This window comes from Daktulosphaira vitifoliae, unplaced genomic scaffold, assembly GCF_025091365.1.
Source record: "Daktulosphaira vitifoliae isolate Bord-2020 unplaced genomic scaffold, ASM2509136v1 Scaffold_2, whole genome shotgun sequence".
Classification (NCBI taxonomy): domain Eukaryota; kingdom Metazoa; phylum Arthropoda; class Insecta; order Hemiptera; family Phylloxeridae; genus Daktulosphaira; species Daktulosphaira vitifoliae.
This window is the reverse complement of record NW_026099573.1, coordinates 10297400-10323173: the sequence shown is the minus strand read 5'-3', so window position 1 is coordinate 10323173 and position 25774 is coordinate 10297400. Positions and strand designations below refer to the sequence as shown.

At 25.6% G+C, this 25774-nt stretch overlaps 2 protein-coding genes across 2 annotated transcripts in view; both read right to left on the bottom strand.

Moving 5' to 3' along the window:
* LOC126898684 (uncharacterized) overlaps nucleotides 1-25774 on the bottom strand; it is a 60108-nt gene that overhangs the window by 30605 nt on the left and 3729 nt on the right. The gene's annotated exons all lie outside the window — the stretch shown is intronic.
* LOC126898677 (protein argonaute-3-like) lies at nucleotides 2608-19248 on the bottom strand. Its single transcript, XM_050672956.1, has 18 exons — nucleotides 18970-19248; nucleotides 18470-18708; nucleotides 18203-18282; nucleotides 16890-17069; nucleotides 14110-14305; nucleotides 13848-14038; nucleotides 13399-13512; nucleotides 10358-10520; nucleotides 9569-9682; nucleotides 9337-9499; nucleotides 8443-8624; nucleotides 7980-8270; nucleotides 6818-6934; nucleotides 6251-6448; nucleotides 4792-4977; nucleotides 4612-4722; nucleotides 4253-4393; nucleotides 2608-3289 (listed from the first exon to the last, which is right to left on the bottom strand). Exons 2-18 carry the CDS (start codon nucleotides 18704-18706, stop codon nucleotides 3203-3205), a joined length of 2751 nt encoding a protein of 916 aa, XP_050528913.1. The 5' UTR covers nucleotides 18707-18708; nucleotides 18970-19248; the 3' UTR covers nucleotides 2608-3202.

Here is a 25774-nt window from a genome sequence, read left to right as displayed (position 1 = left end):
TTTCTGTCAGCAACACGCTTCCTTTAAAATTATCGATCTATAAAGTTATTTTCGATGTTTCTCCGAGTATTCGTTCTCCTGTCCAATCTCGAAAACGTTCTGTCACAGTAAGTAGCGATGCAGTCACTGTAGTCTCTTTGACCACACTGATTCTAATTGTAACGTCAAGTCAACCACTCCTCCTTCGTGTATATTTTGTAAACTCAATCGACCTGCGACGGATCGATCTTGCAGCGAGTAGTCTGTGCAAAATAACATTAAAAAAATAATGACCACAAACTATGTATCGTTTTCTGAAGCGTTCACCAACAAACGTTCCAGCTTAGTTTATAAAACATTTACCTTTACTGATTTTATAAAAAATACATCTCCCACAATCTCCCTTTCGCAGTTAATACTCTTAATTCCCGTTATCCCATTGTAATTATTTCCATCATATCTTTCCAGAAGAGTTCCGGCTTTGTCATTTAATCTCTAATTATTTTATTTTATTTTTTTCCTTTTTCCATTCTTTCACATGAAAATTTTTCAATTTGTGTGTTAAGAGCTCAATTACAATAATTTTTAATTACTCTCTATTTTTGAGTTTACTAACAGTTATTTTCATACTTGTTGTACCATTATAACATATTATTGTTACTGTTAAATTTCTTATTTTTTTTTTTTATAATTATTGAGCTGATTATTATTTTAATAAAGGCTATAAAAAAAAAACCAGCACAGGGGGGTCGCGGCATATTGGTGATGTGGCATAGTTGGATCAAGTATAATAATATCTGACAGTGATTAAAATCACTATAAAAAAACGCTTCGATACAAATCACTAGATAGTGTTTAAATTTAAAAAATTGGTGGATTATTCCAAAAGCTACATGATCTATTATTTCCTTATTAATATCCTGACAAAATAAAGACCGAATTTTTTTTTTTATGATAAAGTACATTACATTAGCTTTAATTTAAGATATATATAAAAGTGTCAGACTTTTCGGAACACTTTCAAAAGTTTAGTTGAAAATGTTAATTTTTTGTGAAAAAATTGTCATTTTAAATCCCCCCCGTGGGCAGGTAAATCGGTTCGGTGAGAGCTGAGAAAAAGTGGTAACAGACACACAATAATAAAAAAAAAAAAACACATCATAGTAAAACCAATACCTTCTTAGCTTTGCATCGAAGCTAAAATGAATAAAAACTTTATCAGTGATTCGGCTCATTTGACATTAAGACATTTCTATGATTTGACCAACTAAAAATGACATTTTTGTGGCTTCGTATTTTAATCCCTAGTTAGTAAACTAGTTTATTATCTACATCTGTGATTAATAAAATAACAATCCCATCAAAAACATTGAAATAGCCATTATTATAAAAAATATTATTGCAAGTGGACTTTCTTAATAATACTGCCTGTAACAACAACATTGTTTGCCACTTGCATAACGACTAGCTATAGTAGCAAGGATCGCCACCACCCAAGCGAGTTGTCCCCCTATCAGATATGATTACCGAACCATAGGTGGAATTTAATTTTAAGTTAATTAAAAGTATAATTTAAGTTAATATGTCGTTATATGTATACATTACTATAATACCTCGTGGTTTATTAAACACAATTATGACGATCAAAGTATATGTGGTTGATATGTAAAACATACCGTAGACCGATTAAGGAATAGGGATAAAATACACGCGAGTAATTGAGTTACTCGCGCAGTAAAATAAATATTACAGTTGAAATTAATAAGGAAATTTAATTTAATTGTTAAAAAAAAGAAAATTAAGTTAAACATGGACAAAAATGCGAATGCATCAAAAACCATGTCTACAAATAAATGCAATAAAAATAAAATAAAATATTTGAACAAAAAAAAACAAATAATATTACAAACATCACGACGGTATTGGAACACATCCGTTAATGTTAATGGGAAATTAATGAAAAACACCAAGAGCGGTATGGACACTCGCTCCTTAGCGTTGGCTAGAAGAAAAGGGAAACACGTGCTCTCCACACATAAACAAAATTAAGTTAATTTACGATAAAATAAAAATGAAATAAAATAATTAATAAAATATAGCTCATTACATAAATATAATATATAAAAAAAAACGATACCCGGTCTCCGAAGAGACCCATCCGATGGTCTGAATGCTTCGCCGTTGGCGGCTCTACTCCATCATTGAAAAAAAATGTCAATAAAACAATAAATGTGTGCACCCTAGCACGGTCAATGACAGAAGAAGGAATGGAGAAGAGTCAACACCGATCTAACGGCAATTTCAAATAGATAACGGCCAGTCTTTTTGGAAGGAATCAATACTGATAAACAATTCGATTTTAATTATATTTCTCTTTTATCGCCTTATCTAGCGGTCAGCGGCAAAATAATGAGTGGTTGACACCACTGTGTCAGAAAAAGGTTCTTTTGAGCGATAAAATAAATAAGAAGACATAACCAAAATCATAAACGGTCCACCTTCAAATTTGTGACGTTACATTATATTTATTTTTATTAACAAAATATAAATAAATTAATGCATACAAATTTGTATAAAATTAAAAATAAATATTAATTTATTAATTTCTTTGTAAAATAGCACAAACACTAATAAATAAAAAATCATGCTTTAAAACATTGAAATAAAAATAAAATTTTTAAACAATAATCTTACAATATATTTATTGATATAAAATAATAAATTCAAAACAAATATTTTTAGCAATATTATTATAACATCCAAAATAATTTAGCATGCATTTGTAGCATAACATGGCGATTAGTAGAAAATAGCTATATTATTAAAATTATCATAATCGATGGGCTCCTAAGACCCATCAAATATAACTAAAATAGGCATTATTGAATAAAATACATCTCTTTTTTACTAATAATTCATTTGATTATAAAATGACATACAAATAATAATATAAAAATATAATATATAAACATATAGATTTTATCTTAAATAATTAAGTATAAATTTATAAAAACTTATTTGTCAACAGTTTTAATGATACTATAAAAAAATTTCATTACATTTTTGATTAAAAAAAAAAGTAAGTCAACATTAAAATGAACTATAAAATAAATTTATAAAGAAATACATAAATTGATGATTTATTAAGTTTATGATAAAATTTTAGTATAAACAAAATATAAAACCAAATTTTGTTATTCTAAAATTAATAGGATTTTGTAAGTTAAAGGTAAAATAGAGTGTTGTTTAATTTTTCATGTGGCATTTGTCTCACATTTTGTCCAATAAGGAATGCTAACTTGTGAGCATACTGTAACAAGTAGTATTAAAATTAAGTACAATATAAAATTAATCAGATAAATATACTTAATTATAAAAATAATTTAACATGACACTATGAACACTTAATTTTTTCAAAATATGTTAATTTTTCATGAAATTATTTTAATAATATTAACATTTAAAAGTTTAAAACAATGTTAAATTACTTATCAATATAATTATTTAATGTTCTAATAAGTAAAAAAATAATACTAAAATATCTAAATATACAGTTCTACACTTTCAAATAATTTTTGATGTGCAAATTCATATTTTACTTAAAAATATTCAAATTAGTTTTCAAAATTGCTTTTTAGAATGTAATTTGCTTTTTTATTTTTAAAAAAATTGAGAGAAGGGTTTATATAACCAGTCTCAGACGATCATTTAAAATTTATACATTTTATTTATTAATATTGAACACATGCAGTGGCTTAACCAGAATATATTTTAGTGTAGTATAGTCCCCTACTCCCTCATGGTTGTACCACTGTACAAACGTTAGAATAGTTTTATATAAATTTAAATCAAATTAAATTTTTTAAATAAAAAATTTTACATATTAGAAAATATCCTTCCCACATTACTAACAAGTCATATAAAGAATTTTAATAGATATACTCTATTAGTAGTAAACACTATTTTTAATTTGAAAAACAAAATGTTTATAAAATTTCTCGAAGATCTGAAGAAAACCTTAATATCAATTATTTTTGATAAAAACTTTTGAATAAATAAAAAGTTATGGAAATAATAAATTTGTAGAAGATTGGAGGTAATTAAATTAATTTAATTTAGCCTTCATATTTTTACAAGTAAACACACACAAATCGTTTCTACTGATATTATTAGAAAAAATAAAAAGTTTGCCAATGTATTTAATAAATACTTTAAATGATTAAAAATAATTTATAAATTTGTAAATTAATAACAATAAATTAATATAAAATACCTGAACAGGAGCTGGAACTTTAATAGTACCACACCAATTGTAGTACAAATGACAGAGTTTGTACGACAGCCTTTGTACATTTTCTGTACTAAGGTTACAACCATTTTTCAATACTATATAATGTGTTGGATTTACTGTACCCTAAAGAGAAATAGATGAGTTAGTCAAATAAAGCTAATTTAATACAGAATATTATTATAACATTTAATTTACATGTTTATAAAATAAAAGTATTGGTCTATTAATTTTAATACATTAAACTACACCATTCTCTAAAACTGTAAATAATATATGATCTAAATAATATTTTAAAAGTATGAATATATTTAAAGTATATGAACAAAATAAGTATGTTTAACCTGTCGTGTATATTGAGATACCAAAAAAAAATCAAAATAATTTCTTCGAGTTACAGTATTATCAATGACTGTTCCTGCAGCAGGATTGGAATAATTCTTGTCAGATATATACTAAAATATATATAAAACTATAAGTAAAAAATTCATTTTCAATTAAAATTTGAATAGAACAAGACATACTTGTAATACTCGTGTATTGATACGTTTTTGAACAATTATATAAGTTATTTTTGGAATATAGTGTTCTGTAAAACTCTTAAAAAAATTTTCTAAGTCCTGTAATTCCAATTCTTCAACTTTCTTGATATCTCCATCTCCAACACCATCCCTGTATATTATAATTTTCTCTGGAAATACTCCATTTTTCTAATTAATAAAAAACCAAAAGCACATTTGTTGATAAAATTTTAATGAATGCCTATGTATAAGATAAAATTTGAAATAGTACTGAAAATACTCTAGGACTGCAAGTTAATGTATCTTCAAAAAAATAAAATTCTTGAATTTTTATTATACAGAGTGATTGGCTAACTATGTCTCACGTAATATCTTTAAAAATACTAGTGATATAAACAATTTTTTTATAAAATCATTATGGATCTTTGATGAGCTTTTTCACAAGAAAAATTAAATTCATATCATCATCCCTTATGCTTAGAACTTGTATCAATTTCAGACATTCAAATGGTAACCCTATATTATTTTTATATATTTTTGTTCATCATAAAAAAAAATGTTTAGCAAAAAAAAAAAATTATGAATTTTAAATAAGATACACTACTATACAATTTACGATATTTGATAATGATAGCTGATGATGTAGTTTTTCCAACACAGTCACATTATTAATTTATGGAGCGATAAGAGCTACTGGTTTACTATGTCACAGCAAATAGTCAGAATCACTAAGGTAAGCTTGTTATGTTTATTTATAAAACTGATAGCGCTTATACATTTACGACCTATAACGTTCGAGTCTGTTATAATTTTTTAAGAAAAAATAAAGCCTAAACTTTAGAGCCCTGGAGTACTTAATATTAAATAAAATAAAATATATTTTTACAAAACATTTTTTTTATTAAACTAAACCTAATGGTGTAAAAAAAAAAAGGAATGACAATTAAAGTATGAAATTGATACAAGTTTTAAGCATAACAGAATGCTGGTAGAAATTTAAATTTTTTTATGAAACACCACATCAAAGATTCATAATGATTGAAAAAAAGTTGTTTATAACTCTTGTATTTTTAAAGATATTACGTGAGACATAGTTAGCTGATGACTCTGTACAGTGTTTTATCAAGTTGGAATAATTTTAATGGGTTGATAGTAAAACTTTAAAATAAGTATTCATTTAGTAACTAGCATTTTAATAAATAAAGTGGGTATATAACAAGTGTAGGTACAGTTTGTAATGGTGTATATTTATAATACATACTTCACTTACACTACATACTTGTTTTATAAATTAAAATACTTGTCATTCAATAAGTACTTATTTTAAAGTTTTCATCAACCTATCATCATTTTTTGTAAGAAAAACTCTAAAAATCTATTTTAAAATTTCAAAAGAACGTAATATTATTTAATGAAACCATAAAACTAAATAAAAAATATGACTAAAGAAAAATTAACCTACCATCTTCCATCTTTGTAAAACTTTACGAAATGAATCTTGAATTGGCTTGACAAGTTCTTGATGAGTACATTTTTGCATTGTAGCAACAGAAGTCCACTGAGTAAAATGTTTGTCAAGAGACGCAATAAATCCAACAACACTACTTACTTGTTTTCCCTTTTCATGGTATACATCTATACCTACTATCATGGTTAATGTCTGAAAATTAATTAATAACAATTTTATTTATATAAAAATTTTAGAAACCGGAACAAACTAAATAATTATTTATATAAATATTTTTTTAATTTCTAAATTGTATTCTAATTTCCAAAATTGGTAAAAAAAAACTTAACTAAAAAATTAGTTTGAATTTAGCCTATTTAATATACTTCAATCAAATAAGATAAAATAAATAATATATAATAAGACAAATATGCATCACTTAATGTTTGATTTTCTAATTAATAAAGGCATCAGTTTATTTTAAACTAAAATAGTTTATTTCAAATTATTATTTTTATAATCAAAACCAACAAAAATAATTATTACATACATTTGTAAAATCAAAAATTTAATAAAACTTACTAATGGAATTTCAATGGCCCAACATGATCCTCCGAGTTTACAATTCATTTGTAATGCTATCTTTTGAGTAATAGAACTCAATTTATCAGGTTTCGACAATGTTCTTGAAACTATAACCTTAACACATCAAATTTATATAACTATAATTTAAATGTTAAAATAAAATGTCGAAAATGAACAATTATTAATTTTATTTTATTATAATTTAAGGTGTACTATTTTTCTAAGTATATGTCAGTTACATGTTTTAGCTTATTTCTTTAATTTAAAGTTAATGTAAATTAACTGATAAGTCTAGAAAACCTAAATTGTACTCCCTTGATATTTCAAATAAATATTTAGAGATGTAAACTTCATATGGGCTCAGAACTCAAAACATTTTAAAAATTTGTTTGGACCATTTCCATAACACCTAATTCTTGAAAAATTATCTTAGGTATACAGGAACAAATCTAACTACTGACATATCCTATAACTGTTAATACAACCATTTTAAAAATTGGAAAACATTTATTATTATTATTAAATATAAATATTAAAAATATTAACATAATCTAAAAATGCAAAAGTTACTAAAACTTTTTGTTTTATAAAGAAGTGACCCCTATGCTCTCATAATTGAATTCATAATTAATTTGCATTTTTCAGTATTAAGAAAAAGAAACACTACTATCTATTCTTCATTCATGTACTCAGAATGACTCTAACATACTTTATAAATGGGGTGTCACACCACCCTAATTGATAAAATTAAATATTTTTAGTGGCAATATTGTAATATAAAAGGATTTAAAAAAAATTATTCAATCGGTAAAAATACAATTTTTACACTCCCATATTTTTAGCTTCAGAGCAACACTGGACTTAATTCATTTTTATTCAATAGCTATTGATAGCTTGAATTAAGTTTACATTATTTTAAATCATCAATAAACTAACACAGGTATTAACAGTTAATTATTTAAAAATCCTGTTCATGATAGTATCATAAAAAAATTATGATACATTACTTATCAATTTAATATTCAAGTTAAAAAAATATTTTTTTGTAAATTTTTAGCTAAGATAATGAAAAGATTAAGAGAATGATGAAAGTAAGGGTTTACAGTAATATTTTTATTAATAAAATAAAAGTCTAAGTATTTAATATAACTAAAAATACCTGAGAAGGAAGTCCTAGATCTGCACAACAAATTTTTTTTACAGCATTATACCTATCTTCTCTTTGGTTTGGGAATAAAATAACAATAAACTGCAAATCAAAATGATTTGAGATGACCCGATTAACAGTAGCAACAAAACATTCCACTTTAATTCCGTACACTTTAAACTTAACTGGTACATCTATGTCCATTCCTAGTAGTCTTCCACATTTTATTAATGAGCAACAAAATGTATTAACAAGTTGTTCATCTCTTTGAGTGAATAAAATTGCCCATTTTTTCATATTAACCTAATAAATAAGATTTATATCAATTAAATCATTTTGAGAACATCCAAAGCAGTCATAAAATCATTAACGTTATTCAATAAATATTTACAGTTAATATTTACTATTTACATTTAAAAACATAGTAAATAATTTTAAAAGATATTTAATACTTAATAGGTTCTTTTTGTCTTACAGCAGCAAACATTGCATTTTTCGCAATATCTTGACACCAATCCATTTTTTTTTCAACTGGTGTTTTAACTTCATTTCCAAAAATAATATTTTCATTTCTATACACTGGTCCTTCAAGTTTCACAGGAACATGACTCAAATTAAGACCCCAATCTTTTAATTTTTTACTTGTAACCTCATGTTCTAGAATCAAAAATATAAAATAATTTAATACGTGCAATTCAATAACTTGATATAAGATTAATCAGATGTAATTTAATAATACAATATTAAATTAATTATTGATATATACAAAGCAAAAAATGACTATGCCATAGCCATCTTTTATAGATTCTTAATTAATGGTTTTACTTAACAAGAGAAAGGAAAAGGGCTAGTTTTTCCTAATTCTAATAAGCATATTAACAAAATTATACATGTACTTAAGAAAGTGTAGTAAATAGAAACTTTTTATCTCATTTAAATAAAATAATAGTTAATATCTATTAGATGCCTGATAATAAAAATAAATAATAAAAACTTTTAACCTCATTCGCCATGTTATACAACTTGATAATGCATACTAATTATAAATATATTTACTGCATGTAAAAATTGTAACCTGAATAGAAAAAAGAAATCAGATTAAAACTAAAAAAATATATTAGGGCAACAATTTTTGGTTCTTGCAAATTTTTAAAACTTTTATCATAAAAAGTAAAAACACCTCATCAAGTATTTTTTTTTTATAATTAAAATATCAAATAAAAATAATAATATAATTATATGAGCAATGATATCCAAACACTCACTATTATATAATGAGTACTATATTATTATTATTATTATTAATAAATTCAAATTTTTATTTTGACATAAAAAAAATGTTTATTGAAGAATTATATTTTAAACCTACCATAAATTCGTTGCACAAAGTTCATTATAGCATTTTGTCGTTTTTCTGGGTTAACTAAAGTGTAATCTCGAAGAGTCTTCATTAATCTTGTATCTGTTTTCATTTTTTCTGTTAAACCTGTTAAGTTACATAGTTCTGGAACTAAACTAATACTATCATTTTCCTAAAATGAATTTTATTTAATTATTAGTTAAATTTTTGATAATGTAAACAATAAATATATCATACTAACCATACTGCTGTTCTTAAATAAATCTTTTTTTTTTGCTTTTGAAATGATCATTGGTTGTGTAAGACATTGAATTTCAATTTTGTAATAAATTCTATAATATTCTGCATATGAAATCTAAAGATATTAAAGATATTAAAAAATTAATTAATTTTTTTATATTAATCATCTACTATAAAATGTAAATAACTTAACTATGTTAACAATAATAAAAATATGTCTATATAGCACTAAAATTATTGAATACATAATATTAAGAACTCCAATAATTAATGATCAAAATGTTAAATACAAATCTAGTTCTAATTATACAATACAAATCGAACTTCTAATTATTAGTATTATCAACTAATCTACCAAACTATTTTTTTAAATTTAAAGTAATAATATCACGAACCTTAACAATATTACTTAAAACAGCAACATATATTTTTAAGGAATAGATGTAAAGATTGAAATACAAAATGAATATGATTATGGCTAATACTATAAATTTGTTTAACAGTAAGCTGGAAATTGATGCTTAAAAAATTGTCTATAACTACTTTCAAAAACACAAATGTTGAGATAATGAACAATAGTAAATTTTTTTTGTTTGATGTTCATATAGTTTTAATAAACTTAGAAAAAGTTACATATGAAATGTAAAAACTGAAAAAAAAAATTAAAACTACTTTAAAATATCTTATCATTTACAACAATTGTATGATTAAGAGATTTTTTAATTAGAAAATGTTATACTTCTTAACATTATTAAACTTATCATTAACTTTAAGAAAAAAAAATTGTTACCTGTACACCATTTTTTTCAAAAGTTGATAATGGTGTCATACTAAAATCAATATCATCAATTCTATAAGTTTTTCTGTTGTAATGTGTTATTACTGTAGAACCACACAACGCAGCCATTATTTTTTGTTTATAATCTTCTTGTTTTGATTTCATTATTTCAGTCCTAGAAGATTACCAGTTTTAATTAAAATTCATATATATATATAACCTTATTTCAAAGAAGTATAATTAAGTGAACTGCACATTCCCATTAGTTCCTTTTATTTAATAAAAAATATAGCTTATTAAAAAATAATTGGCTATGATTATACAAGATTTTTGTAATGAATCAAAATTTATAAAGATAGAAATCCACCTTTACCATCTTTACTTTAATAAAGTATAAAATGCAATAAATTATACTATCATTGTCCAAAAAAATAATTTTAATTCGAAGCATCCAAAAAATTTATTTGAATTGGGTTCAGAGATTCCAAAATTATTGAATACCATGTACATTTCATTTTCAATTTTACATACAAAGGGTCAGCAACAATTATACCAAAATTTTAATCAATTTAGTTATTAACATTAAATATATGCGCACAATGGACCAACAGGTCTGAGTGCATGGGCATTATGTCCACCTCGATAATAACTAACATTAAATATAGTCCTTTATTTTTTAAATACAATTTTTATCAATTATAATCAATTGTCGTTACACAAAACAAAACACAAATGGAAAAGGGTAGTAAAGGAGGGGTGGTGTGTAGTAGTGTACGAAGATGATATTGAGTCTGCTGCCAGGGTATTTATTAAATATTAATTGTCAATTCATCAGTCTCTAGAAGCGGATGTGCTGTCTGTATTTTATTATAATAATTTTTTACAATAATGGTAATGACACAATCACATAATAAATGAAAATAGAAAATTAAAAAACAATTACATTTCAAAATGTATGATCTTCAGCAAATTCCATTTTTTATAGATTATATTATTTTTTCTATTTTTAATCTAATATTTTTGTTCACATACAGGCTTAATCCCAGTCCTAGATATTATATAGTTTGTTAAATACTAGATTAAATACTCATACTAAATTCCAAACTACTCATTTTAATTTCTATACTCTTTCACTGGGTAACTTTCTCAGATGTATTACAGCAACTTCATGGGATTAACATACTTCCTCTCTTTTATAAATCTTTAACAAATTTATTCATACCAAAGTTGAATATAGCTTATTTTTATTATCTTCACATTTTATCACATAGAGGAAAAATACTTAACTCTTTATTAACCACCTGTTTACAATAATATGATTAGTATCCTTAAATCTTTACTGGCCTTACTATTTCTATTTAGTGCTCCTCACCACTCAACAAAACATTTTAGGCAATGGCTAGCTGGTACATTTCTTCTGAAATATCTCTTTTGCTATAATTCCCATATCTATTATTAAACCTATAATTAGAAATAAAATTATCCTGGTGTTATACTCCAAAAACACTTCCAATCTTAGTTTCAGATTGATATTTTTTTCTTTTCCTTAGCTTTACATATTATAAATGACATTCTAGTTACACCTAATTGATTCATGCTTCTTACTTTAACTCTATCTGCCACTGTGTACACTAATACCTTTTTTTTCAGTTATTCATCAAAAAACTTTCACACCTTAGCTTCAGTCATAAACCTTTACACAAATTACATATCATCTAATTTTCAACTAAAAGTATAATTTCTACTGATGGTTCTATATCAGTCAATTTAGCCAGATGCTCATTCTGCATTCTAGAACTATTTAAAAAGTTATTTTTAACAATTTTATAATATATTTTTAATGATAATTTTATAGTTATCACATGGTGAAAATAACCATTCCTTTATGTGTTAACTGACGCATTTATTTTTTTTTTTATGGAAAGAAGACATTTTGATCATTTGATAGAAATCATTATTTTAAAATTAAAAAAAAAATTTAGGCATGTTTCTTGCACTTTTTTTTAAGTACAAAAGTCTAAAAATTCCAAAAAAATTTAAATTAGCAACAGTTAAAATAATAATAGAATATAATGCAATAGAAAGCACTCATAATGTATTATAGGAGTATCCTTAATTTGATTTTAGAGAGTTTTATGTCTTTTTTGCACTCTTTTTTTTTTTTGACAATCACTGATAACATCACTACATTCATGTTCTAATTTGGGTTTGAATATTTTATCAATTAAATGGCAATGTTTACTAATTTGCTCTAACTTCATATTTTCTTACTATATTAGTTAATTTTATATCTCCAAAATGATATTAAATAAACAATCTGTCTTGTTTTTGCATAGATACAAAAACTGATAAAATTTGATTTTTAAAAGAAATGGCAAGCTACAAGGTATAAGGTATCATAGATATCAAGATACTAGGTATCATTTTATTAATAATTAAAAATAAAGAAAATTATATACATAGAAATGTAACACAAATAATTTATACAAAACTTAAATACCAACTTTTCCAAAGACAAATTGCAATAAAACGTAAATGCTTATTATGTTACATGGAAAATGTATAATCATTCAACCAATAAAACTATTAAAGATCAAACATTACTTTTTATGAATTTTTTCAATAATCAAACTTTAAAAAATAATTTTTTCTAGTTTTATTGAGAAAATATTCCTATATGAAGTGACCATCTAGCCTTATTTAACTCTTAACTCCTAAATTTTTCAACTTCAAGAATTTCTGCTTAAGACTTCCACCGCCATTATACATAATATATATACATTTAGAAAATAAATCTAATTAAGACTTATATAGCTGCTACAAATTATAATTAGAAACATATAATTTTTTACTTTTAAAATAACTCTTTATGTAAAAGTTTACAACATCAAGATTCTAATAGGATAAAGAGAGTATTTTAGTTAAAATTATGTTTAACTTGCTACATAAAATTTGTTTTGCTGTTTCAACAACACCTGCACTATTTTAGCTTTACTAGCATTATTCAAGAGCTTAAGCATTTCTTTAATAAACTTTAGACAAAATAAACTTACATTATTACTAGAATAGATTGTGTTTGTAAAACTCTGTGTGAAACTTCACAGCATAAGTAAAGTCCACCTTCAAAATTATCAATTGAGGTGATAAAACCTGGCCATACTTCCAAACTAGAAATAGAATTTATTTTAATAATAAATTAGTAATTTAAGAAAATATATTATTACGCACAACAAATAAAAGACACTTAAAACTTAATAAGAGGTTAAGAGGTATTTTAATTTATATATTACTTTTCCTATAACTACTTTTATCAAAATATCAAACATTTGAATAAAATCAGAATCAAACTACTTAGAAAATTAATAAACCTGTAGTTTGATGTAGGAATAAATTTTATTTTTAACCTTCTGAAAGGTAAGAAAAATGATATGTTGTGCATTCTGTTGTATTTTCTGAATTAACTAATTTTTTCTTTATAATTATAACTTCACTTAATACATACTTATACTCTTGAACTAATATTCTTTTAGCCGGATCATACATACTTCTACCAAATTCGACTAAGCCCAAAACCTTCATTATTTGACGAAGGAGTACATTGTAGAAATGAATACAATCATGCATTGATGTTTTACGTTTAAATGTTATTGTTAATTTAAATTCAGAATCTAATTTACTAATAAGGATAGTTTCCTAAAAATAATTTTTTAAATTAATATTTATCTTATCTCATAATCAAAAATTTAATTTAATAAATAACTAACATCCTGAGGTAGTTGACTAGGAATATACAGAGCTGTGCCATCAAAAGTCTTGACAGGAAATAAGTCTTTGTGCTGATTAAGTAATGCAAATCTGGCTTGCCTGGCATCAACTGGAGGATCATAATCAACCCTATATTCATAAATACCTTTGTTTTCTTCAAGAAAGATTTTGAGATAATTTGATGATAGTTCCGTCCTATTATATCAAAAAAAAAAAAGAAAAATTAAGCAATATTATTACATTATTGTCCATGAGAAGGCAAAGAAAAAACTCAGTTTATCTTTAGTGAAATAATTTACCATCTAATGTTATATAATATACATAGAAGAGGTGATTTAATTGGGGGTACACTCGCTGTATACCCATCTCTTAATTTTTTATTTATACACCCGTAACAAAAATCTAGATTGGTAGATAAAAACAAAGGAACAATAATTCTTATTCCCTTAATTTTATCCCGATTAGTTATTTGCTTTATAATTATAATATATGAATAAATAATAATTATAGTAATAAAATTTAATATGAAATTGATATTCAATAATTTAATATTGTAATTTTTACAGAGATATTATAAAAATAATAAAATAGTTATTATAAAGTATATTTCTTTATTTTAACGTGCATAAAAATATAAAGGGCTTGATGCAATAAAAAAAAATTGTTATTACTTAAGAATAAATACACTGGCTTACAAGGCATTTTCATCAGAATCAAGAATATACTTTTCTAAATTAATTTTTAGTGCTGCTTTCAAATCTGCAATTAGACTTTTTCTATCACTTCTAATTTTTTATATGATTTCTAATTATACATAAAAAAATTTGTTTTTAAATTATTACTGATTTTGATTTTTAATATTTTAAAAATAATCTGTCCAAAATTTAATTTTTAACCCATTTTTTGGTCCTATAAAGTCTTAATAAAGTTTTGTGAAAATTTATAGTAAAAATAGTTGTTACTATAACTTTTAGCTCAACTTGCAAGTTTGAAATTGACATTATTAAATAGAAAATTTTATGAGAATAAAAAAAATAGTATTGTTAAGATTAATATGCATTCAGGAAATTGTATAATTACTATTTACTGTAAATTTATCAGAAAAGCTCAATATTTTTTTTTGCATTTTTATCGTAATAGATAACTTAAATAGAAATAATAGTAATCATTTCCTAGAAACTTTTGTTGTTTAAAAATATTCTACAATTGAAATATTATAAAATTTGAGTATAAACCTAATTCAACAGTAAATACTTTTAAAAAATAAGTGAAAGCTGAGAAAATATATGACAGCCCAAAAAAAAAACCACATGGTAAAATAATTTTAATATGAATAAGAAATTTCATATTCATTAAATTTATTGAATCTAAATGAGATACAAATCAAATGAGTTGAAATTTTTGCTAACTCAAGAAGAATTAAGAAAAAATGCAAAAAATTCTTTGTCACAAAAAAAAAACGCTTCGATGCAAATCTTTAAATAGTGTTTAATTTTAAAAACTTGGTGGATTATTCCAAAAGCTACATGATCTGCTAGTTCCTTATTAATATCCTGATTAAGATAAAGTATGTCAAATGAAAGAGAGATTATTAAAAAATATTATTTTTCATAAAAAAATTGTGTAGATCCATACACTTTTTAATAAGTTATAGCATTATAAAGTTATAAATGTAAAAAATAAAATCCAGAATTTTCACACAAAAATAGCATTTGATAGCCATTTTCACCATGAAGATAAAATAAAGTCCGAAATTTTTTTTTTTCATAATAAAGTACATTAGCTTTAATTTAAAATATATATAAAAGTTTCAGACCTTCCAGAACACTTTCAAAAGTTAAGTTGAAAAAGTTAATTTTTTGTGAAAAAGTTATCATTTTAAATCGCTCCCTGTGGGCAGGTAAAGGGTTAAATTTATGAAAAAAATATACCAAATGATAGGTAAGGACATCATGCATCTATAAAAAAAAAATGTATATTGATTTGGCCATTTTTAAAATAGTTATGGCAATTTTAAGTAAAAAAAAATTGAAAAAATTAGTGATTTTTAAATTTGTAATTTTTTTGGAGGTTTCCCTCATTTACGGGGAACGATGGAAATTTTTTCAATTTCTTCGACTAGATACGATTTGTGATTAGATACTTTTGACGTATCATTGAAAGAAATTGGTTCGGTGAGAGCTGAGAAAAAGTGGTAACAGACAAAAAAAAAAAAANAAAAAAAAAAAAAAAACACATCTTAGTAAAATTAATACCTTTTCAGCTTCACATCGAAGCTAAAATATATTATCCAAATATAACTACTAATTGTTATAATTGGACAATATTGTCAACTCGACTTGCAATCTATAGATTGTAACAATATTATTATACCATTATTACAGAATGCAGTTGTGAAATAAATTTATAATTATAAATTAAATAATATTATGATATTTTGTTCAATAATTTTTTTTGTTAATGGCAACATACATATTTAACTATATTATCTTTTTTCCATTGTCTTTATCCTCCTAACTACTTGAGATACGCTAATATTTAACTAGATTATAAAATAAAAAAATTATCTAACTAAGAAAATGACTGATAATTTATTCCATTAGTTATAACCATTTTATATGGGTGGGTACAGCTCATACTGGTGTATATGTATAATGCCTACTCCGCCCGCTATTCTACTACCCACTCTAAATTTTAAAATACTTGTATTTCAATCAAAATTTGACCTAAACTTGTTAAGAATGACAACTATTTAAATTTATTTCTACTCGTTACTTGCATTTTAAAACTATGAGAGGGTTTATCTTCATACTGTAAAACTCTTCTTATTGTTGGAGATTTTTCTTCTGCTTCTTGGATAGATTTGGAACTATCTGGTGATGATGGTGGTGAGATTAATTTTTGATTCTGTATTTTTTCTAGCAATCCATTTGGTTTCATAATTAATTGCTCTTGATATCTTTTAAAAGTAAAATATTTAAAAACAATACTCATAAAACAATTTTGAGAAAATATAAACCAAAATAAAAATATAGAGTTCTATTATTGAAACAATCAATTCAACAATAAAAACTAAATAATTCTGTTTATTTAAATTTTTGGTCAATACATTCCTCTAATCCTACACGGATAATATTTAATCTACTTAAACATTCAATGATTCTCTGGTAGAATCATGTTACAAATCTAACTAAGTGTGTTAAAAATATGTTTAAACCATTAAAATTAAATATACTAATAAAAATATGAGTTAGAAATTAAAGGTTTTAGTGCAATGACCATTTTTAACAAAAGAATATGCCCATTAATTAACCCATATTGTTGAAATTATTTGTTTATCAGAAAATATCAATTTAAAAAAAATCTTTGAAATTGACTAGTTATTGCACTAAATATGCAATAAATTTTCGAAATACTTATGCCTGTATGCATGATCCTGACCTAATGTGCTACATAATAAAGTATTAATTAGTAATTATTAGATTAGAAAACTTTTGATTTAGAAGTTATAGATATATTTTTGTGTAGCCCATCTACTAAGTGGAAGTCAATATTACACACATTTACTAACTTATTGCTCATACAATATATTATATGCATATCAAAATTAAAATGTAAAGGTGGTATGGAATATATCAACCTATGTATCCAGTTAACCGAAACAATATGCCAGCTTTTAATGAGATCATTTTTGACAAGAAAAAAATGATTGTACATGATTTTATAATCTTCACTAATAAGTTTACATATTCAAATCATTAAACAAAGAATAGAAGATTTATTAAGCATTGCACAGAATAATGAATAGTAGAATATTTTACTTTCTTGAATTGGTCAGACTTACAGATACTATGTGTTAACCTAATATTATAGGATAATTCCTCTATCAAGAAACTATAAAACAACTTTATCAAAATTCCAGGTACTTCAATAAAATTTAAAACATTCCAGGATTCCCCTCACTAAAATAAAAAATCTCTAATTTTTTCCGACTTTCCTCATTTCCCAGATTTATGGTAATCCTGATTCCAGTAATATTTTCTATCAGTTTCTATTTTTAAATATAAAATATTCAATAATTCAAACCAATACCTTAAATTCTTTAAATCTTCAGATTTTGGTGAATCTGACAAAGGATTTGAACCATTGGGAAAATTTCTATGAAACATAGCCTGAAACGTTTAAGTTAAAAACAAAAAAGAAATTAATATTTTTTACCGTAAAAAAAACAATTTTTGTATTTAAAATCTAAAAATATAATAAATTGAATTACCACTACCATGGTTTAAATTTTGAATAATAGTAAAGGAATATTATGAATTTTTTCCAAACTTAATTTGTTTTTTATAAATATCTTACCCGTCTTCCTGCTCCTGCACATTGCTGAACTGGAACAAGAACATCACAACTTGATGTAAATTTCAAAGGAGTAGAAACCGGTGTAGGGAATAGAGAAGTAACAGATTCTTTTTGGATCATTGACTCAACTGGAGTTACAGATGAAGCTTTAGAGAATAATATTTCTGTAGGTTGCATAGCTTGTGCTTCATTAGCTGTTTGAGCAATACGACTTTTAAGATAGCCTCGGCCAACCATGTCTAAAATTAAATTTGTAATAATTGAAAAATTAATACCCAAATAATAATCCAAAAGGTTTCTATTGTTTATATTAATTGACCTATTTCCTTAGTTATTGAACACTGTGCATTTATTACTATATTAATTTACTATTCACTTTGGAATCTTAGTTTACAGGCGGTGCATACTTTATAAGATTGTTTATAGCAAAACGACATCGCTGGGCTAACTAATCTTTATCTGAAGATCTAAACATACAAAAGAGAAAACTATATCATTACCTGCAAGTATTTTATTTTCCTCTTTAGACCATTAAGTAAATGAAGACTTTTAAAGAAGTAGAAACACGATTTTTCAATAGATGCTATTTTGTTAATTATGATACAATAACGCTAATGAAGAACTTTTCCCATTGTGGTACTGACCAAAATGCAAAATTCACAAATTAAGATCGTTGCGTCTGTACAATTCTGAAGTGATTATAATTTGAAACTGTTTGTTTACATTTTACTTGAAAACATATTTGCCATCTGTTATCAATATGCTGCAGAAGCAATAAAGGAGAAAACACCTCTGCCACGAAATGATAATGCACTGACATTTCACAATTGCCGTTAATACGAATATTTGATACTCCGAATATTAAATAACAGAGGTTACTAAATATTAATTCGACATTTAATATCCCAGACCCATCGTGTGTTTTTTCAGCTTCTATGCGAAGATGAGAAGGTATAAATTTTACTATGATATGTTTTTTTTTTAATTTTTTTTTTGTGTCTGTGAACGCTCAATCTTAGCTCTCGCTGGACCGATTTTGATGAATAATACATCAAAAGATCACAAATCGTATCTAGTCGAAGACATTACTCTCAAAAGTAGAAAAAAAATTCCCTCGTTCACCGTAAATGGGGGAAATTCCCAAAAAATTACAAATTTATAAATCGCTAATTTTCAATTTTTTTTACTTAAAACTGCCATAACTTTTTTAAAAATGACCGAATTAATATAATTTTTTTTTTTATAGATATCATATGTATTTACCTATCATTTGCTATATTTTTGTGAACATTTGACCCTTTACCAGCCCACAGAAAGAGTTTCAAAATTGCAACTTTTTCAACTTAACTTTTGAAAATGTTCCAGATAGACTGACACTTTTATATATATCTTAAATTAAAGCTTATGTAATATTCTTTAATTTGAAAAAAAAATTTGACCTCTGGATTTATCTTTTTGGTGAAAATGACTACCATATTCAAAAATATGCTATTTTGTCTTAAAATTCAGGGTTTTGTATTTTATTTTATTTTAAAATACCTGATAAGGAGAATACACTGATTTTTAAAAATATTATATTTTCATCAAAATCGGTCCAGCGAAAGCTAAGATTGAGCGTTCACAGACGCAAAAAAACGGTAGCACAATGGGGGGGTTGCGGCACAGTATGGAAGTGGCATAGTATAGATGATATCTGTCAATGATTAAAATCACTATCATAAGAAACCCTTCGATGCAAATCTGTAGTGTTTAATTTTAAGATATTGGTAAATTATTTCAAAAGCACCAATAACTCTTATTCCCTTAATTTTATCCCGATTAGTTGTTTGATTTATTATTATATTATATGAATAAATAATAATTATAGCAATTAAATTAGTAAGAAATTGACATTCAATTTTTTTTTTTTTTTGCATATGGCATGGTATTGGTGTACAAAAACAAAAAGTAAAACGGAATACAATAAAATAAAAAGTGATAACGGATTAATAAAAATAAATACATAAAATCAATAAATAAAATAAAATAAACAAATAAACTGATAAATAGATAAAAAGATAAAAAATCTACAATGTAACAACTATAAAATGTTATAAGCGTATGGCGAGGAGGTTACGCAGCCAATCTAGCGCTTCTTTATTGCCTTTATTTAGACCTGATGTTCCTCCACTGAACTTCGTTTCCTAGCATTCCTCAACAATGTACCTTACAGTTTGAATCTGGCCACATTTATAGAGCGGAGAATCCACCATTCCCCCATTTGTACATCAGATAATTGCACCTTCCCTGTCCAGTTCTTACACGGTTTAAAGCAGTCCATGCTACGCAGGGAATTCGAAGCCTGGGACTATTTGGGTTGGATCACTTATAAGATAGTTATTCGGTACTACTCCATCCTTCCAATGTGAGTTCCGTAAGTCTTCTTCTGTATTTGTACTATTTTTTAATGTCCATATAGGATTTCTGGATTTTAATCTTTTGTTTGGTGCGTTATACAAGTCATCATAGATTGGATGGCTTGGAGAGTTTTGTATTTTCTCAATCATCTTTAGCGCTGCTCTATGCCTACGCACCTTTGGCGGGGCTATATGTGAGAGTACTGGTAGCCATTCTAACTTAGTTGGTTTGACACATCCTGATATAATTCTCATTATACGATTTAATTGTGCGTCGACATTTTTAGTGTGAGTACTCCTAGCCCACACTGGGCGCAGTATTTCTGCAACGCTGTAAACTAATGCCAATGATGAAATTCGTAGGACGTTAGCCCTACATCCCCAGGTTGTTCCGGCCAGTTTGCTGATGATATTATTTCGTGTTTTTAACTTGTCTTTTACCCCTTCTAGGTGTTGTTTAAAAGTTAATGATCTGTCAAGCTTAATGCCTAGGTATTTTGGTGCATTTTCGGTCGGTATATAATTACTATCCACTCAGAAACGTATTTAGAAATTTGGCGCCCAGGTGCTAATTTTTTTTCCGCCCCCCATACAATTTTTTTTTTGCTTTTTTCCCTAACAAGCGTATACTTAATATACTATAAGACATTTAAATAACAATTACACATAAAAGGACTTGCTTCCACTTGTTAAACAAAAGTTAGTAACAAAAGAAAGCAGAGTTTAAAATTTAAAAATTATGTCATCTTTATTTATTAATCACAAATACAAAGTGGTTTATTAACTATCTACTAATTATAAAACAAATATTTACAATTCACATTATTTTTTTACGAGCTTTAGAGGAACTATACTAATCAATTATATCATCATACTTTAAACTTTTTGTGACGTCTGATTCAATATTTAATATAGCTATACTGTTCAGTCGTTCATCTGTCATTTTCGACCCTAAGTAATTTTTTTTAAAGCACTAAATGATCACTCTGAAGAGCAATTTGATACAAGATAACAGAGATACATTCTTAGAGCAATATTTACATAAGGGTATATGTCTTCAAATCCTTCATTTTTAAGTCTTAGACACATCTCTATAATGGATTTTGATAATTGTGCTTTACGTAAAGTAAGAAGTACGAAAGTGGATACATTCGTTTGGAAATGATAAATCCAGATCCGTCGAATAGTGTTTTCTTAACCGTTCAGCTTTTTTTCAAACTTCACTAATGCTTAATTCAGTTATATTAAAATATAGTTTAAAAAAACTAAAAAAACACGCTTTTAAAGCACATCGAACTAAAAAGTTAAAAATAATTATTTTAAAAATAATTTTAAAAATAATTTTTAAAATAATTATTTTTAACTTTTTAGTTCGATGTGCTTTAAAAATGTGTTTTTTTAGTTTTTTTAAACTATATTTATTTTTCACTTTTTAGTTTCATGTTATGATAGTAGTTACTATCAATATCGTGGTTGTAACGGTAACGGGAAATCAAGGTTCGATTCCGATTCTCATTGTTTGTAACAATGAGAACAATAGAAACCCGTTTCCTGACTTACTGAACACCCTGTATACGTAAGCCTAGGGGTGACGGTGTTACAGGTATACCGATTTGAGGTCAATATACCGGTATACCGTCTTTTTCATTTATACAATATACCGAAAATATTGAATATACTGATAATCCCAAAAATATTGAAATATGGAGTATACCGATAACCGAAATTAGTTATTGAATATTGTAATTTATTTTTAGATTGTTCAAAATTTCCAGTGAGAAATATATGACATATTTACAATACTAAATATACATATCTTAAATACCGATATGGGTTCGTATTACTTTGTTTTTATCGTTATTGCGTGTTGTTTATCACAATAATTGCATCTTAGCGTTTATATCCAATTGAACATAAAATATGGAACCTATAAATTTAGAGTCAGACCCTTTAAAGTGGTGGAAAGTCTATCAAAATGAATTTCCAACTTTGGCCGTACTTGGTAAAAAATATTTATCCGTGCAGTGTACTAGTGTTCCAAGCGAACGTGTATTCAGTTGCGCGGGCAATATAATTACTGATCATAGATCATCCCTATCAACAGAGCATGCTGAAGAGCTCATATTTTTATCTATGAACTCTAAATTTGTATCAAAATAATTAAATAAAATAATAATTTGTGATCTTGTTTTTTTTTTTATAAATTAATTATAAATTAATTAATTTACATTAATGTTATTAATGTTATTATGTAATATCGGAAATATCGAGATACCGAAATATCGAGTATATCGAAATTATCGTATCCAAATACCGGTTTAACGATATTTTCGGTATACCGATTCATACCGGTAAAAAATATCATACCGAAATATCGATATTAAAAAAAAATAACGTCACCCCTACGTAAGCCGTATGACACGCGGATGATAACGGTCAGTTAAAATAAAAATTTGTTTGTACATATATAATATTGATGACAAGCAAGTGTGTACGGGTACGATAACCAAAAATAAATGTATACAGGAATAGTGTAGCCGTCGTGATGTGAGCGAGGTGTGGGGTAGGGTGAATGTGTTATGACAGTCTAGTCTCAAGGCCATAGACGACGAAATATGCGATAACATGTGGCGCTAGGAGAGTTACAAACATACATACATACTAGAGATGGGAATTATGGTTCACCCAAGTGATCCGATTCATTCGAATCAGGTCAACTAGAAGATCCGGTTCAAGGACCCGTTCGTGATCTAAAAGATATTTTGAGTCAATTGAATCGAACATTCAGTATAGTTTCAGTTCTTTTGCGGTTCTCGATTCGCGATTCGGATTAGGGATGTGTTGTATAAACAAATGACATATGAATATGTTATCATTGATATTTGGTAAGCGATCGAATCGATTCAGTGTGATTTATACGGGGAAAAATTAGGTATTTGGAGGATCCGGATCACTACGGTTCGGCGATCTGAAACATTTCGTTCACTATTTAACCGTTCACTGTGATCCGTTCGTTCGCGAACGACTCATCTCTAATACATACATACGGGTGAAACTAATATAAGCGTGTGTTAAATACGGAATGAAAAATTTTCATTTACCAGGTCATATGTAATTTTTCTTTTTCTCAAATCGATAAATAAGGAGTCCATGATTACAACAAAAGTGTTAATTTTAAATGATTCTTTAGAATTAAAATCAACTTCTTCAATTTTCAGTTTTTTATTTTTTATTTTTTCTCTTAGTTTTGTATCCATTTATTCCAGATCTTGTATTTTCAATTTCTTCATATTTCCCTTTTTATTATAAATAATGTCATTAACAATTAAGGATATAATTAACATGAAAATTACAGTATTTATGGTTACTTTCTAAATATTAGTATAATACTTTCTAGTGTTACAATAAATTCCTTATAACTAATAATGTTTATAAAACAATTATGTGTTCACGAAAACATCATTAAATAGGAAATTTTATGGAAAATAAAAAAATTGTATCGTTAAGATTAATATGCAGTCAGGAAATTTTATAATAACTATTTATAGTAAATTTATCAAAAAGCTCAATATTTTTTTAACACGCTTATATTAGTTTCACCTGTATGTAAGTATGTTTGTATGTAAATATGTATGATTTATTCCTCCCACTCTTATAAGTTGTATAATGTTCTTCCCTCTTTCTAAAATAAGTATTAACTACTGCAAAATCCATGATTCTTTCTCCAGCCTCATTCTTCCGACTAAAACCATACTCTCCATGTACTCTTTCATATCCTCTCCTCTCATTACCTACATATAATGAAAAGATCCTATACATTAGTTTACGATAAAATTTAATTCATAGATTAAGAAAACTCAGTACCCTTTATCACTGAAAATTCTTCTGAAACGCTAAATTATTGGTTTAGACATAATTTTCAAAGAATTGGCAGTTTTTTTTACATTTAAAATGTAAGAATTTAATATATTCTTACATTTTACATGTAAAAACATTTATCAAAAAATGTTGATAAATAGTAAGAAAAATATTTGTGTGTATGCATTTTTAATACTTAATGTCAAAATTAATTTACGCACTAAAAATATCATACTGATTTATTAATTTCGATTCAAAGCTGAGAAGGTATTAATTTTACTATGATGTTTTTTTTTTTTTTTTTTTTCTGTTACCAATTTTTCTCAGCTCTCACCGAACCTATTTCTTTCAATGATACGTCAAAAGATCACAAATCGTATTTAGTCGAAGAAATTGAAAAAATTTTCCTCGTTCCTCGTAAATGGGAGAAACCTCCAAAAAAATTACAAATTTAAAAATCACTAATTTTTTCAATTTTTTTTACTTAAAATTGCCATAACTTTTTTAAAAATGGCCAAATCAATATACATTTTTTTTTTATAGGTGCATGATGTCCTTACCTAACATTTGATATATTTTTTTTATAAATGTGACCCAGTGAGATAATTGTTATACTGTCTCGTTGATATTCTTTCTCGGATGTCTATTTATACTTTTGTTAATAGAAACATTTTAGTTATTCACCTGCATAAGCATTTAAATATTTGACAACATATTATTCACACTAAGTGACAGTGACACGTAAACAATTTCAGTTAAACGTTTTTTGTGAAATTTTCAAGTAAATTCATATGCCTAAATTGCATTTGGCGATTTCAATTTACTGTTATTGCTACTAAATATCTTTCATCAGTGAAGTTAATTCAGTAGTGTCAAATTTAAATTGAAGAACAGAGTGACAATTTTAAGTGGTTGTATAAATAACTATCAAATAATAATTTATCTTTTAAGCAATAGAATAATAAATATTAAATAAATATAGTTTAAAAAAACTAAAAAACACGCTTTTAAAGGACATCGACTAAAAAGTTAAAAATAATTTTTAAAATAA